This window comes from Gymnoscopelus microlampas, assembly GCF_963454915.1.
Source record: "Gymnoscopelus microlampas genome assembly, chromosome: 16".
Lineage (NCBI taxonomy): Eukaryota > Metazoa > Chordata > Actinopteri > Myctophiformes > Myctophidae > Gymnoscopelus > Gymnoscopelus microlampas.
This window is the reverse complement of record NC_139953.1, coordinates 23,699,290-23,716,214: the sequence shown is the minus strand read 5'-3', so window position 1 is coordinate 23,716,214 and position 16,925 is coordinate 23,699,290. Positions and strand designations below refer to the sequence as shown.

The 16,925-nt window shown below is 44.0% G+C and overlaps 1 protein-coding gene across 1 annotated transcript; it reads left to right on the top strand.

The window, feature by feature from the left end:
• The first annotated feature begins 2,017 nt into the window (after positions 1-2,017).
• On the top strand, positions 2,018-6,023 carry LOC311063103 (large ribosomal subunit protein bL19m-like). Its single transcript, XM_084082315.1, has 6 exons — positions 2,018-2,131; positions 2,550-2,682; positions 3,752-3,870; positions 4,095-4,229; positions 5,022-5,203; positions 5,349-6,023. Exons 1-6 carry the CDS (start codon positions 2,059-2,061, stop codon positions 5,568-5,570), a joined length of 864 nt encoding a protein of 287 aa, XP_083938441.1. The 5' UTR covers positions 2,018-2,058; the 3' UTR covers positions 5,571-6,023.
• Positions 6,024-16,925: the final 10,902 nt, after the last annotated feature.

Below are 16,925 nucleotides of genomic sequence, written 5' to 3'. Positions count from 1 at the left end.
GTGTGTGTGTGTGTGTGTGTGTGTGTGTGTGTGTGTGTGTGTGTGTGTGTGTGCCATCCATGTCATCTAATAAGAGGCCTTCATCACTAATATTTCCATAAAGCTCCAAATAAAGACAGTTCCCACAAATGACACCAACCATGATCAGACGATAATGATGATCTCTCTCCACTCCCCTGGCATGGGCTGTTTCAGAACCCTCAGAACGGCAAGGCTGCAGAAAATCATCACTAACATGAGAAATAGGCATTTAACCAAATGAACATTTTACTATATCTTAATCTTATTATAACCCACCAGCATATTCAAAACCCAATGATGACCAACCAGGCCAACGCAGAGCAAGCCATCCTGTATCCTGAGGGGTTTGTATTTGAGGAATAATAGTATATATTGTAGGCTAGATGTGAGGGCCTAGGCTACTAGAACCTCTATTATATTATATATACATTTTCTAGACCTTAATGATTATCAGCATTTAATACAGGGCTTGGTTGAGTTCAGCTTTCAAGAATGACCACGGCTGTCTATTACTTATGACAGAATGATTATTGAATATGATCCAATAGCCGACCGTCGATCCGGTCTGTGACAAAATGAACCCAGCCATTCCCTAAACACACACACACACACACACACACACACACACACACACACACACACACACACACACACACACACACACACACACACACAAATAATATAGCACAGTGCAGTAGGGGAAACTCACGTTTTGTAGACAACCATTGTTTTTGTCTAGTTTGTTGACTAGTTTGTGTCTTTTATTGCGTTGTTTTGGCTAGATGCTGCAATGCTAGCTCCATGTTAGCGTTGCCAGGTTTTGTGAGAGAAATAAGCAAACAGGTCTATGAAAACAATCCCAAAAGAATCGACTAGTAGTAGGCCACATCACATGGAAATAGCAGATCTACAATATATATTTGAGAATCACTGGTTTAAATAATAATTGGCCCAAATAAGCAACTACACTTTAGAAACAAGCCCAAATAAAACCGCAACCACCAATGTTTGTTTACAAGCAACTTTACAGGAACAAGTCGCTTATAATAAGCGGACATGGCAACACTTTTCGCAACATTTAAAGGCTCGCAACTGCTATCTAGTGGATTAATAGGTGCACGACGCCTCAACGTCATAATTCCTTTCCTATGGATTTAACGTCAGCGATCTTGCATGTGTCCATAAAGAACGCAAGACATCCTCACCCTGAAGCACGTTAAAGACCGATGTAACAACTTTGAACGGCCCTAAAACTGTTAAATATGTCAGGATGGCCGAGCGGTCTAAGGCGCTGCGTTCAGGTCGCAGTCTCCCCTGGAGGCGTGGGTTCGAATCCCATTTCTGACATTAACCTTTTCACTATGAATTGAGTACACGGGGACCCCATTTGAAACAAGCCATTGATTAGGCGTTCATGGGCTTTTCAAACCTTTTTCAAGCTTTTCAATTTAGTTGACCTTGTATTTAAACTGTACTTTCATGTGTGTGTGCAAATGTCTAAATAAAGTATTCAATCAATCAATCAACCAATACCTATACCTACCTTGTATGACATTCTGTATAGTAGTGTGTATATCTGTCTGTCTCTTATATGTCATCATGATTTGTGTGCGTGGGGATCTCATCTTAAACAAGCTACGTGCTTAACTGAGCTATCCAGTTTAGTAGACCTTGTATTGCGAATGTGTACTTCCATGTACTGTTATGTACTGTCATGTACTGTTCTCATGTCTTACTAAATAAAGTACATCAATCAATCAATCAACCTACCTACCGTACAGTAACTACCTACCTAGGCTATCTATCTATCTGCTCAACTGTACTTACTGTAGCTTGTTAGGTCGACTGCGCAGTGCGCACTGTGTGGGCAATGCATCAAACGGAGGCTGATCGTGCACAAGACGTCTAACAGATGGTACCACAGTGACATCGTGTGGCAACATGGTTTCATTGCATGCCTATCATGTCGCGTTTTGATAGTGTTCCATGCGGGCTTCCGTACATGGCAACATGTGATACAACATAACAAGGTCAATCATGGCAGTCTGCGCGCAGAAACTGGACAGAATGTTAGCGTTAAGGTTATTACGAAACCTCAAAATACACGAGAGTAAGTATTTCAACTAAGACCGTCCCTTGTACTTAGTTTAACATCTGTTGTTTGACTTTACCGTGCTGTGATAAACCGTGACGTTTGCTGTTACTAGAGCTAGCAGCTAAATGCTACGTTCACACATACTGCTACAGCGGTTCAGCTGAATTATGTAGTCTAAACTGCAGTGGTGTGAAGTAACTAAGTACATTTACTCAAGTACTGTACTTAAGTACAATTTTGAGGTATTTTTTATTTTACTGGAGTTTTCCCAATTTTCTATACTTTTACTTATACTCCATTACATCTCAGAGGCAAAAAAAAACGTTTTTTTTCAGCAGTATTTCTACATTGCAGTATTGATACTTTGACTTGAGTAAAAAATGTCTATTCTAAGCTGAAGGTAGTTAAATAATGATGTAACATTCTCTAACAGGGTTCCTGTCTACATCTGTACCTCGCTTTGCTGTGGGCAGTGATGATGGGGGTCCACCACCACCATCCAAATTTATGCCTCCTCCTAAACCTGTCATCATAGACAAAACACAAACAGAGTCATCCCTCCGAAAGTAAGTCAATACTTTTCTTTCATTTCTTTTTTTTGTCTGGCATGGGTCAATGCACATATTTATTGCACCAGAAATAGCTAAGCAGTCATTTACATCTGTTGCCCTGATCATAGGTTCTTGCTTGGTTTACCTATGATCCTAGATTACTATTTCCATGCATTTGATGTATTACCTTGTGTTGTCCTTATTTACTGTAAATCGCTCTGGATTAAGAGCGTCTGCTAAATGTCTAAATTGTAAATTGTAGCCCTAGAATGGATACATTTCATGTATTTCATATTACACAGGCAGCCATAGATCACTCATATGCCCTCCTGCGTCAGTGTCGCACTCCGTGAGTCAACTAAAAGTTGTAGTGCTGCGTGTGTACTGTGTACTCACTCACTAATTCATTTCTGCAACTTAATTGGGGTCAGCTAATTGTCCTCCAGTTTCATATATCCATTCAAAAGTTCTGGCAGAAAACGTCTGTCTTCAGAAAAATATCTCCAGTTTCACACCACCACATCTCCAGTGAGCACATAATGGTATGGGGCACACAATAGACAGGCTTGTCATTAATTACCTGCAACACACCTGAATGTATGTAATATCACAGCCATTCTAGGGCTATTACATTATCTGCAGCCCCTGGGTGGTCATCATCATGACACCATAAAATATCATAAAATAAAACTACACAGCTTAAAAACACTAAGATGACAACATTTTCAGTAGTAGTCATTAAAACATATGGCGTCAAAGACACATAAAATGAGAAAATGTAAACAGGATCACACAAAGTTTCATGAAATACATACAGTAATAAATAAGCTCGCACTAGGTTCTAGCTAATGTTTGCGTAACTATTTTTTTCTTCAACCATTTTTTCACAACACATTAAGGTTTGTTAATGTAATGCACTCTGAAGTCGGGAGGATATTCCACCAACCAACTGCTATGATAGAGAAAGCCATCTGGCCAGACATTGTAGACCGAAAGTTGACACGGCAGTCCCCTCTAGTGGACTAAATGTTGTTAAATGTTAAATATCTGTAACATAAAGAGTGTCTTGCCTCTCTTTTACCAGGTTTCTGAGTCCAGAGTTTATCCCTGCTCGCGCGAGAACAGATCCTTTCAAATTCCGCATGGAGAGGAAAGACATGATCCGCAGGAGGAAAGTACTGAACATTCCCGAGTTCTACGTGGGTAAGAGATAGCTAAACTCAGTCCAGCCACACTGAAACTATATGTGAATGATGAGGCTTTTCTGTTGGCCAGAGAGACAAAAGAACCACAGGGATGTGTTGGAGGAAAATGAGTGATATGTTTACATTCTGGCTACTGCTGTTAGACTTGTAGTTTAAATGGAGAACTAGCTTCATCATTCAGCATGCATATTTTAAAAGATGATCTACTCTGGTTGTTCTTAGGGAGTATCCTAGCTGTGAACATGGCTGATGCACACGCCAGTGGGAAAACCAACCGCTTTGTGGGAATCTGCACTAAGAGGAGTGGCAACGGACTGGGAGCAACATTTATTCTTAGGAATATCATTGATGGCCAAGGTGAGGACGTTTATTTTCAGCATGCACTTTTCTCTAAATCAAATCTTCTCAAGTACTGAACAAGTAATCCCATGTCTGTCTCAAGGGACGGACAAGACTAAATAAAGTACACACATTCCTTCTCTGCCTCATGGCACCTTTCTCTCTCTGTGCACGCTGTCCAAATAATTTCCCCGGTTCGTACTGGGCAAATGCGAGTGAAATGCTAATGGAATGAAATTCAAACGCCCATGACTTCTTAACCATGTAATCGTTATGTAATGGTACTACACTTATTCTGGTAAGTTTGCTGATGTTTTAACCTTTAAATTGTCCTTTTGTTATGTACAGTACAATATGTATAGCCAAAGTATACCCAAATGTATTGACGTCGGTATTGTCCTCTTAACAATGATTACTATAAATATTTTCATTTCACAAATATATTTATTTGTGAAAAGCTATTGATGGACTGGTCTTCCTGTTTCTAACACACAGTGTAAGAACATAGAGTTTGAGATTATTGAGATTTCTTCTTACTTTCTAAACTCAATGTATTTCACTCATAATTCCCTCATTTTGTGTTTTTTTTTTTTTTAAACCCTCATTTAACTAGTCAAGCACTAGAACACACACAGTTGCTATAGCCCAGAGAGCAGTTTAGGTTTCATTGCCTTGCTCAAAGTCAGTCTCATTTAAATACAGATTTTCCCAGCTAGTCCAGGAGTCTGACATCCGTCAAGTCTACAATGCAACTTTGAACACCAGGCCACTTCCCTAATATTTTGTGTGTGTGCGCGCGTTGATACCCAGGTGTGGAGATCTGCTATGAATTGTACAGCCCTCGGATCCAGCAGATTGATCTGCTGAAGCTAGAGAAAAGGCTCGATGACGACCTGATGTACCTTAGAGACGCGCTGCCTGAGTACAGCACCATAGACCTGGACATGAAGCCTGTGCCCTTCTCCCCTACAGGAGAAGTGCCCATCAACAAGGTGAGAAAGCCATTCGTTACTTTCAGCTTCACAACAGCATCTGAATGAAGCTAGCTTAACTTTCCCATTTATCACACAGAATAGCAGAGCAAATTATGATGTGACCTAAGAAAACAAGTCGGCTAAATTAAAATATTTCCATCAGATGAAGGTGAGGATGCGTCCGAAGCCATGGTCCAAGCGCTGGGAGCGTCCCAAATTCAACATCCAGGGAATCCGCTTTGACCTGGCCCTAACCCCGGAGCAGATGGAGCACGCCCAGAAGTGGGCACGACCCTGGGTCGAGTACGATATGCTCAGGGAGTATGACACCTCTAAGTTGGAGGTGGATATCCTCAAAGAGGTCCAACAGGAAATGAACAAATGAAAAGGGGTCTTGCTTGATCCCCTACCCCCCTTTTTTAAAACACTTCACCCTCGTCATCGACGCAAGCAACCTTTCCAGAACTGGGAATCGGGATGAAACATATAGGGCTTGGGTGTAATGTACATGTGGAACAGCCCAACTGATCCGGGTATACTGGCCAGCTCATCCGGCAGTGAATTGGATACAGCGAGTTCCTCACTTTTGACCTCACCCAGACTTGAATATGAAAGACTTGTGTTTGCCTCGTTCTCCTCATTATAAAGATAATACTCCAATAAGGGTTTTACCCCCCCAATGTCAGTCAATAAGCCCAGAGCAATGGGGGTATTATTGGGGTACAACTTCCTTTCACATGTCGTCTTGTTTTTCCACTCTGATGTAGAAGAAGGCTTTCTGTGTTGTTGGCTCTGTGGTTTATTTAATGCAGATCTATTAAAACGTTTCTAAAGTAAAGGCTGTTTAACGTTTCATACTTTTTAATTATGATTTTACAATATACATATATGCCCGTTTTGTAGGTGGTTGTTTTGATACATTTCTGATTCTGCATCTAATGACTTGTCATACAGTACCAGGTCTTGACACTAGGCGGTGATATTAACCTATGGAATGTACACCCATCATTACAAGCACATGGATCCTTTTGTTGTGTCCTCCTGTGATGTTGTGAGGAGAAACTCCTGCCATGTTAATTAAACAAAATGTTTCAGTGTATGAGCAGAGCGCAGGAGCGCAACCCTGTATTTTGGAGAGGGGGAAAAAAACAACTGGAATTCAGAGACTCATACACTTGAGGACACCCGGTAGCGTTTTACTGTTGTGGATGGAAAATTGTGGTGTCGAGATGGTATGTTAGAGCGTCAATTGGGTAGTATAAAAAACACTTGGACCCCGTATGTTATGTCTGCTCTGTGAGTGCGTGTGTGTATATACTGTGTGTGTGTGTGTGTGTAAACACGCCGAATGGGCCCTGCACTCTAATTTCTCCATATTACAGGATGAGACGCAGAGAAAATAGCCTCTAATACTGGAGTAGCAGATGTTTACTGAGCTCATTATGGACCACACAGATTCCCCTGTCTGGAGATGTACAGTATCGGAGGGAATGAGGGAAACGTTAACGTTCACAACACTGGAGAAGTTATAGACTAGATCATTAACGACGCCCATGGAATTTATTACAATTGTCCAGTGTGCAATGATAAGGGTGGTAATTAAACATGATGTATGTGTGATTACCTCATAGAAGACATAAGTCAAACCTGAGTTCTCAGTAGTGTCTATTTTAACTCACTCTCTCTCTCTGTCTTTCTTACTCAAAGTATAGTATTTGGTGCTGGAACCTGCTATCTAAGCCACTCTGCTACTCACATCCTTGCTCTGTCGAGAGCTTGTTCCCCTGAGAAAAAAGAAAAGAAAGAAAACATGCTCTGTGTGTGCGGTGGCGGACTGAATGCCACATTGTCATTATGCTGCCCACTAACCCAGCTTTCACCTTTTCATTTTTCACTCTCAGTACCTCTCTTTGGGGTCTGACTGATGTTTGTGTGTGTGTGTGTGTAACACACGTGTGTTTGTCCTACTGTATAGCAGGACTCCTGCCAATGCATACCAAGGTGACACCAACTGCACTGGTAAACCAGCTTCAACCGTAAAAAGTTACACGGCCTGAGTTACTGCTTCTAGGAAATTTCCTGTGTGTGCATGTGCATGTGCGTGTGCGTGCGCGTGTGCGTGCGTGCGTGTGTGTGTGTGTGTGTGTGTGTGTGCGTGTGTGTGTGTGTGTGTCTGTGTGTGTCTGTGTGTGTCTGTCTACATCTTGTCTGTGTAGAAGTACTTTAGGGGGTGGCTGGTTTTGAATGAATGTGCCTCCCCATGCCCTCAGGTTGACTTCTCAGCACCTGGAGTAAAGTTAAAGCCCCATGGCTGGGAAAAGGAGATCAAACACTAGTGTGTACACACACATACAGTGCGTGTGCACACACACACACACACACACACACACACACACACATACAGTACACGCAGACACACACAAACACACACAGTGTATCCTGCAGACAGGCTCATATCATATCAGCGTTACAGCAGACGGACACCTCAAACAGTGTGAACTGTTAAACGTCTAATAACGGCCTGTCTGTCAATCCTCTGCCCGAAACCTGATAGACCACCCCCCCCCCCCCCCCACCCCACCCAACTATACTCCACCCACTTGTTCACGGTTGCTGAAGGGGTTGAGGGTGGGGCATGCAGGCCCTGTGGGGCGGAGGGGCTCTATAATCCCAACCATCCTCTCCACTGCAGCCAACTGTAAAGCATGGTGGGCTGATGATAGCTATACAGTACTGCACTGCTGGGAAGGTCAGCGCTGGAATGAACGGGAGGAACGCACTCTTTTTCTCTAATCCGTCTTCCTCTTGCCTTCTCCTCCTCCGCTGCTCCCATGACCTTCCTCTCTTCTCCCTCTCTCAGGAGGGGGTGGGGGGGGGGGGGTCGCGTCGCCTTTGAAAAGGAGCAAGGTTTATAAATTGAGAGGATGTGATGAGTGGTGTACGTTGTGACTCCCACAGGTTCTCTGTGTGTTCCTGTGTGCCTGTGAAGTAAATGCAATCAGGGCTCTACATTTATGTGATTGTATACAAGTGGTTCTCACACTTTTTCAACGTCAAGGACCACCAAGTTAATATACATTTGGAACCCCATTTGAAAATATTTTGTGCATGCAAGATTTGGGTGTTTTTAAAAATCCACATTTTTCACATTCTTTGAAGAGGTTTTGAAAATAACAAATCTATAAGCTGCTATCTTCAAATAGCCTATGTATTTAGGGTTATACTGATTAAACTGATATTGATGCTATATTAGCAAATGTTGTTGGGGATCCCCTGGAACCCCCCTCAAGGACCCCTGGGGGTCCCTGTGTGTATACTCTATAATATCTGATTGCCTTTTTCATATCTGCCTGTCTATCTCTATCTCTGTCTGTCTGTCTGTCTGTCTGTCTGTCTGTCCATCTCCAGTGCTGATGTCTTTCTCACCGAGTGATTTCTTACTTCGCACTCTATAACCCGTGATGGGTCTGGGGGGAAATTAGTTTCCCTTCTCTTCGTCTCCGTCTGTGGTGTGTGAACTATGTTTTGAGCTGTCTTGTGTGTGTATGACAAGCGCAATGGGATATTGGGCCACCCATAGGCCTTAGGTAAATTACACCCTGTCATTGTGTGTGTGTGTGTGTGTGTGTGTGTGTGTGTGTGTGTGTGTGTGTGCATGCGTGCATGTGTGCTGTTCCGGCCCACCCGTAGACCTAGGTAAATTACACACTTGAGTTTCACCATATGTTTCCAGTGAAATGACACGACCGTCTGCCTTTCTCTCCCACTGTCCCATGGGCCTGACTGACATGGGCTTCTGCTGCCATCACTCTCTCATCTCTTTCTTTCTCTCCTTCTCTTTCTTACACATGCGTACATACGCATGCGCGCACACACACACACACACACACACACACACACACACACACACACACGAACTGACAGTGTGACAGCTGTTTGGGAGCATTACATTACTGGTGCAGGAAGCAAGCAGCTGATGCCTTAGGTTTCAGAAGATGTGCACATTGCAGTCATTTCACTAATCAATGTCCGTCCTGTTGCAGCTCAATGGGGGGCACAACATCACCCAGGTGAGGGGTTCGATTCTCCTGCTGGGGGGCGGGGGCTGTGGGGCATCCGCACTGAAAATGGAGGCTCTGTTTTCATTGGTACTGTGGGGTACTTGGCCAAATAGAGAGAGAGAGAGAAAGAGAGGACATGTCATCAACCTTGAAACTGTTGCACAGGGGTCATTACAATTTGGCATCATTTTTTTTCCTTTTTTACAATATATTTCTCCCAATGTAGTTGTTATGGCAATTCCTGATTCCCCATATATTCTAATCCCTAGTCACTGCTAACTCTAACAGTTGGTCTAACAGTTGCTCCGACGGAGAGCACAGACAACCATGTGTCTCTTCCTACAGTGTACATGTGATGTCAAGGCTGCTTCTTTTCACCTGACAGTGAGGAGTTTCACTCAGGAGGACATGAAGCTTGATTTATATTTAGCTGCGAGCCGGTGTTGTGTACATAAAATAGAAGATCTACAAGCTCACAGATTGTCGCGTGAGCTTGGAGTCGCTAGTGCAGCGACACCACCCTTCCCACCCGGCCTCCCTCCTGTGAACACAGGCAAAGTGTGTTAATAGGCTCTATGCACAGCAGCCATTTTGGAGAAAATTGGGCCTCTTCTGACTTCCTTCACAGGTGTTACCAATGCTACTAATGAAGGCTCTGTTCCATTCTGGTCAAACAGAGTCAGGGTGCTGATATTGTGCATGTTGGCTCACTAGGAATACTAGTTGGTCTCAAAGTGTGGTCCAGGGACTCTCATGGTTCCTTGAAAGGGTGTAACTCTGAGAGTGTACAAATGGAACCTTCCATTTGTACACTCTCAGAGTTATGGGGGTCCTTGAAATTAAAAGCTTGAGAACCACTGTGCTACACTAAATGGAACAGAGCCTTCATTAGTGTCATTGGTAACACCTGTGAAGGAAGCAAGGAAGGGGCCCAATTTCTGTCCAATATGGCTGCTGTGCATAGAGCCTATTGGAACGCCCAGCCAAGCTGGATGCAGCACAGAGGATTTAAACCCTATAGGCCAGGGGCCTTCAATGTTTTTCAGGCCAAGGACTCCTTAGCTGAGAGAGAGATGAAGCAGGAACCCTCACTTATTTTATAAGATTTAACTTTTTCATTGATTTCATAGATCGCCATAGACATGTTGTTTTGGATTCATGTTAATGTGTATTTTCAGACAGTTACTTTGAGCTTGTATCTGCTATTTTCAGCTAATGTTCACCTCAGAAAAGGGATGCTAGGGTTCAAGTGGTTAATATGTCAAAAACAAGTTCTTACAGTATCACACAAAGATTTGGAGGCCCCCCGTAGTAACTCTGAGGACCCCCTGTTGAAGACCCCTGCCCTAGGCTCCACAGTGATGGGTACTTTACCTGAGCGCCCCTGACCTTCTTTCATAATACCCATTTTTTTAGAACGCATGTTAACGAATGTTTCTGTGGCAAAAATAAATGCAAGTGTTTAACTACAGAGGAAATGTGATTTGAGCCCACCTCTGGTGCCAGCGGTCAGTGCCAGCAGAATTTAGTGGATGGACGGGCTGTAATCTGGGAAAGGTTACAATTACCAGTGTCGTTATTGCTGTGTTGACTCATCAACGGGGGCAGTAAAAGTTATAGAGGGCGTTGAAGCTTGAGCTTTGAAACACATCAGTAGTCAGTTACCTGCAGTCTAACATGTAGCCTAGAGGAACCTTCTGACCAGACATGGGTTCAAATATGAGTTACAAATGAATTCAGAATGTTTTAATGTACTTTGAATAACAGATGGGTGTGAGTTTTCTCGTGATGCTGTAAAACATTAAAGAACACTTTGTTATCTATGTCACTATAGCAGCCTAGGGATGTACAAGAATATTCATTCTTACACTATTATTTTGACTATACAGTTTGTATGTTTTATTATGTATTTATCATCCACCTATTCTATGAACTGGGGTTGTTTGTCCAGAGACAGCACATCTGACATAATCAAAGCCTAGAGTGTTGTTTGTCTGTCTGCATATGGGTGGGTTGGAAATACACCCCATAATCTTATCATAATATGAACACAGGGCACAACACTAGGCTATACATAATATTTCTGCATAGCCCCAACAACATTCCCCAACAAATTCGGGTCACAGCTGGCAGAATGTGTCCTTGGTGTGTGTGTGTGTGTGTGTGTGTGTGTGTGTGTGTGTGTGTGCACACGCACACGCTCGCTCACACACATTTATTTTCCCCACGTTTAGGATGTCCCTGTCCACATGCCGTCCAAGATAAGAAACAACCAAGGCTGTTTGATGCATTCTTCACATTTCCTTGATATCACTGCTTGTTCCTGCCACTCCCCCCTCTGTGTGTGTGTGTGTGTGTGTGTGTGTGTGTGTGTGTGTGTGTGTGTGTGTGTGTGTGTGTGTGTGTGGTTGGAAACCCTCAGAACCCGAAATGGCAGGTCAAAACGCAACACATTGTTCATTTTGATGGCTTAGTTATAAATTATAACTCCTATTCGGTCATGATGACCCTGCCTATAGGCTAGGACTGAGAGAGAGAAGAAAACCCCCAGAAAAAAAACAGTCCAGCTGTGTGGTCTGAAATATTGTGCGTAAAACATGTGTGTGTAGTTGCGGCCCTTGGCCACAGCGGGGCGCTTCTTTCTTCCTCTTTTTCAGCCTTTCTACTGGCTCCAGCTCTGGTCTCACAGCTGGTCTTCTTCTTTCCTGAGCTCTAATTGCAGCTCTGTCCTGGGAAATGCAAGGAGGAAATCCCAGTGCTTTCGCCCCGCAACAATGATGATAAAAAGAGGTGAGGAAAAGAGGGGAAAAAAAGAGTTTCAGCTGAGATGAAAGAGGGGAAGGGAGGCTTAGGAGTTGAGGTGTAGGAGTGCACCGCCTGAGAAAGGGAGAGAGGTATTGGGGGGAGGGGGGGGGGGGGGGGGCTAGTGGTGGAAGAAGTACTCAAATGTTTTACTTAAGTAAAAGTATCAATAAAAAAGGCATTATGATATAATGAAACATACATTAGTATGTTTCATTATATCATAATTTATATCTGAAAAGTAACTAGTAACTAAAGTTTTTAAATAATTGTAGTGGAGTAAAAAGTACAATATTTGTCTTTGAGATGTAGTGGAGTAGAAGTAAAAGTACTGAAAATTGGAAATACTGAAGTAAAGTACAAATACCTCAAAATTGTACTTAAGTACAGTACTTAAGTAAATGTACTTAGTTACTTTCCACCACTGAGTGCACCGCCTGAGAAAGGGAGAGAGGTATGGGGGGGTTATGATCCAGTAAACGCTCGTTTATTAACCTAATTTACTTAAGAGGGTGAGAGAAGGGAAAAGGGGGAGGATTTGCGTGCTCAGATTGTGAACGCATGCAGGTTGGGGATTTGCTAATGAGGACTGCAAACACGGATGCACACCTCTCTCTCTCTCACACTTTCTGTCTCTCTCACTCTTTCTTTCTCTCTCTAATGCACACAGCATACACACCCTTTACTTAGCTCACTCCCTCACTCATACCAGATTCACCTTGATCCTCTGCCAAGTATGCAGACAGAACACACACACAGGAGGACTGAGGTAGTGCTGGCCTCATCGTACCTCCTCCTCCCATCACTTTTTTTCTCCTTCGCTTAAATCCCACTGTGGCTCAAAGACAATTCTATGGATTGCCATCAATCTACAGAGACAGAGAGAGTAGAAGACAGACAGGGTTAAGCGTACAAGAATAAAAATAAACTTGAAAGAAAACTTTAGTGTGAGTTACATATGTCCTCATGAATTCCGATTCCCAAACCACACATCTCCACATTGTCAAACCTAACTCTTAACACCTATCTTTCTCCACAGGCAGACTGTGAAGACTGCTACCGAATGTGACAGCTGACAGACGTGCTAATGTTAGCTGGCATAAAATGTTCATACCGCATACCCCACAAACACATCCTGACTTGGCCATCGGTTGCCACGCTCTATATTTCTTCCAGCTTTATCTCCAACCTACCAAAGTGCCCTCTAACCACAAACAATGAAGAGATGCTGACCCATACACGTAACCCAGATAGCCACCCATCCTTTGGTCCATTATACACGCTGACCGCTAATGACCCGAGATGGACACTAAGAATGCACAGTTAAGACGTATGCCGAAGACGAATGGGCGAAGATGCACTCTGAACTATTGACAAATGGCGTGAAACACACACTGAGGACAGACACTTAGAATGCGCGGTGAAGATGGATGACGCGCGGAGGCGCGTAGTAGTGAAGACGCACCCATAAATGAACTGTAGTTGACAAATGAACAGCCGTCGCTTAGTGAGTGAACGCCTGAATTCCCGCTGTGGCCGACCAGGCACGACTTGCTGTTGAAGGTTTGAGAAGGGTTAAGTGACTTTTCCCTCACCTCCCTCCCCACAGCTCCAGATCCAAACAGGGTCTGCAGCGCAGACTACTTACTGCGGTGGCCTATTCTTTGGCCGACAATCGCTGAATTTCTGCTTTCGATCTCCTTTTGTTTTGCTTCTGAAAGTGCTTCTCCCACAATAGCCTATACCGCAAAAAAGTTTGTATAATTCTTTCTGCTTTTTCTTTTATGTTTGAAGTAGCAGATGGACGTGGCGTGGGGTTTACCTCATAGGACAAAGGCATAGTAAAGTATTTGAATGTCTGTTTCTGTGATTGTCAGTTTTCCTTATGGTGTATGATGCACAGTAAACCTCTCCAATCTGGTACTCTATGGAGGTTTAGACAAACGCTAAGCATTACTTGTAAATCCTATTTGAACCCGGTCTGACATGGATTGTTTTTGGAGTTGAATGATTCAAGAATCCTTTTGAACCAGAAAGCCCAGTCACCTTTCCTTTGTCCCTCACAATGATTTCTGTCACCAGCCGTTGAAAGCAAATCTCAATCATTTGTCTACCTGTCAATGGACTGTTCGTTTTCTTACTCCTTCAAACTGACACACACTCTCTCTCTCTCTCACACACACACACACACACACACACACACACACACACACACACACACACACACACACACACACACACACACACACACACACACACATATATATCATTAAACTTTTGACCCCGCTTTGTCTGGCCCTCCATTACAACTTCTACTGTATCAGTACACTGCTGTCAAAGTGTTGGTCAGTTTGCTCGCCAAATCTCTCTTAAAGTCTTTCTCATCAGTTTGATGGTTCTAATTCTCTGCCTCCTCTGTTCATCTCTGTCTAATGTAGCCATGTGAACAACAGACCAAATCATCAAGACATCCCCACAACCAAAAATTGATTTCTAGGTCGGATAGTGCCGGCAGCGGGGCAGTATTATTTGTTAACCTTATTTTGGGAAGAACAGAATATGATATTATTGCATTCCACCTGTTTGTTAATAGCCATTCTGATGTGGTCTACACCAGCGATTCCCAACCTGATGGCCAGGGCCAACTGGTGGGCCGAGAGGATATTATAAGTGGGCCCCCAAAAAATGTAAAGATTTTATTGATAATATAAAATTAATATTATGGTATTTCTGCTTAAAAACCCTAAAAAGATTTTTCATTGTGATACCAATAAATAGGAACTTACTGTAAAGTATACTATATACTATTAGTTCTATTGATCCAAGCCGAAACACAATCAATTTATTGATCATTAAAATAAACATGCTCTATGCACGCAACCCACCCATCTGACCACTTAACATAGCTACCGTGTTAAGTGGTCAGATGGATGGGTCGCAAACGCCTTTGAGAATTTCAAGTCAGCCCTGATCCAGAAAAAGTTGGGAACCACTGGTCTAGATCTATTGTAGTCTCTTCTATTTAGTATAATCCTCCAGAATAGATCACTATCTATTGATCTAATCACACAAATAAATTGTACCCACTCATTAATATGAGTCAGCTGTTGCAGATTTCAGCTGACCATTATGGTAAATCTTCTGCTCAGAAACCTTATAATGTGCAAGTTCTGCGTGAGCTGCCGCTGTGCAATTACACGCAATTACCCAGCGATAGCTGATAATACCAAATGGCTAAGAGATCTGCCTTCACAGCCCATTTACCGGCGAATAACATTAGACAGTTTAACTCCTTTTTTTTATTGGTGAATTTACTTGACCTTCAAAAGAAACCGTCTAGTTCACATTGAGGCCGGGTCTGAAACACCATACATCCGGCGTCTATCTCAACAAGGCAGGTCAATAACTATGCTGTTGTTATGGGTTGCATGGGTGTGGAGGAACTGGTTTCAGTGGGTTTTACTACGGCTTAGCCAGCCGATAGGCCCTGATAACAGTCCGGTATCCATTACTCGATGCTACATCCCGCTACCATTATGAATTACCTGGAGGTCGCGACCCCCCGAGCCACTCGGCCGCCTCGCCAAGGCCCTCTCCACCCCACCCTGCCATAGTCCAACCGCTGGCCAGTACCACTCAATACCCCAGGTCCAGTTTCCTCATCGGAATCAAACCCCCCACCCCCCCATCCCGCCGCCTTGTTCCCAGCCGCAGTCCCCACAGTGGTGTCTGGATGGAGGGGGGTGGAGGGGGGGATTGGCGCCTAACCAACAGCAGATGTGGCTCCATAGAGTACACCGGCCCTCATTAACTTCAATGGATTTCCTAATGCGACAGCTACCATATTTCATTTACCGCGCACCCAGGCCCCAGCGGACCTCGCCGGGGGCCAACTGATACTTCCACTCTCCCCTTTAGCCGTGGTTGGGGTTTGGGGGGGGTGGGGTTCATGGAGAGGAGGTGAGGAAAAGGGGTGATGGTGGAGTGGATGGGGAGAGAGGAGTGGTCGGAAACCCAGGGTGCACGAGAGGCGAGATGACCCCTTTCGCCCAAAAGAGGAAATCAATTAATTCGAGCCTTTTATGGCAGCGGTGTCTGCAGCAATGGGAGATACCGCAGAGTCAGCACTCTGAGGCCGACATGAGAGATAGAAGCCTGCACCGTTGCATTATATCAAAAAGGGAAGCGAGGGAAAGGGAGAGGAACTGTGTGTGTGTGTGTGTGTGTGTGTGTTTAGCGAGGGTATGATGCAGGGGGAGATAGAGAACGCCAGAGATGAAGGCAGAAACACACTGCATTGGGGGGGGGACTGATGCTGAGGGAGTGAGGGAATTTACGGTTACCGAGGGACCCTTATTGTTGTTGCTGTACACGTGAGAGTGCACAGCTGGGGAACAAAAAAAAAAAGGGGGAGTGGTGTTCGGGGCAAATGGGGTACAGATGTACTGTATCAAACGCACAGGCACACCGGACTTCAATAGATACATTACGATGCGCTCCCCTGCCTGCACTCAAACATCAAACCCTCGCACTACCTTTCTCACCCTTTTAGCTACTGCCCCCCCCCTTTACTTACCCCCTCTCAGCAGAGGCACACACTCACACCACCACCACACATTTACCTGATGGCCCCATTCCTGCACTAACATCCGCAGCTTGCCCCATTTTTTCTACCCCTGCATTCATTTCACTTTAGTCACTTTCCTCTCCTTCTTTACAGGCTCACAGCGGGTTACCAGGCCCTGCCAGCCCCTTTTTGAACTGTGACTACAGTTCCTTTTAAAAGTAACACACATAGGCCTACTTGCACACACACAGACTCTCACTGAAACATGCATAGAGATACTTTACTACGCGCACGTGCATGCACGTGTCTG

Coding starts and splice junctions, on each gene's coding strand:
- LOC311063103 (XM_084082315.1), top strand. CDS start 2,059: ATGGCAGTCTGCGCGCAGAAACTGGACAGAATGTTAGCGTTAAGGTTA. Junction 2,132..2,549: donor AAACCTCAAAATACACGAGA/GTAAGTATTTCA, acceptor ATTCTCTAACAG/GGTTCCTGTCTACATCTGTA. Junction 2,683..3,751: donor ACAGAGTCATCCCTCCGAAA/GTAAGTCAATAC, acceptor CTCTTTTACCAG/GTTTCTGAGTCCAGAGTTTA.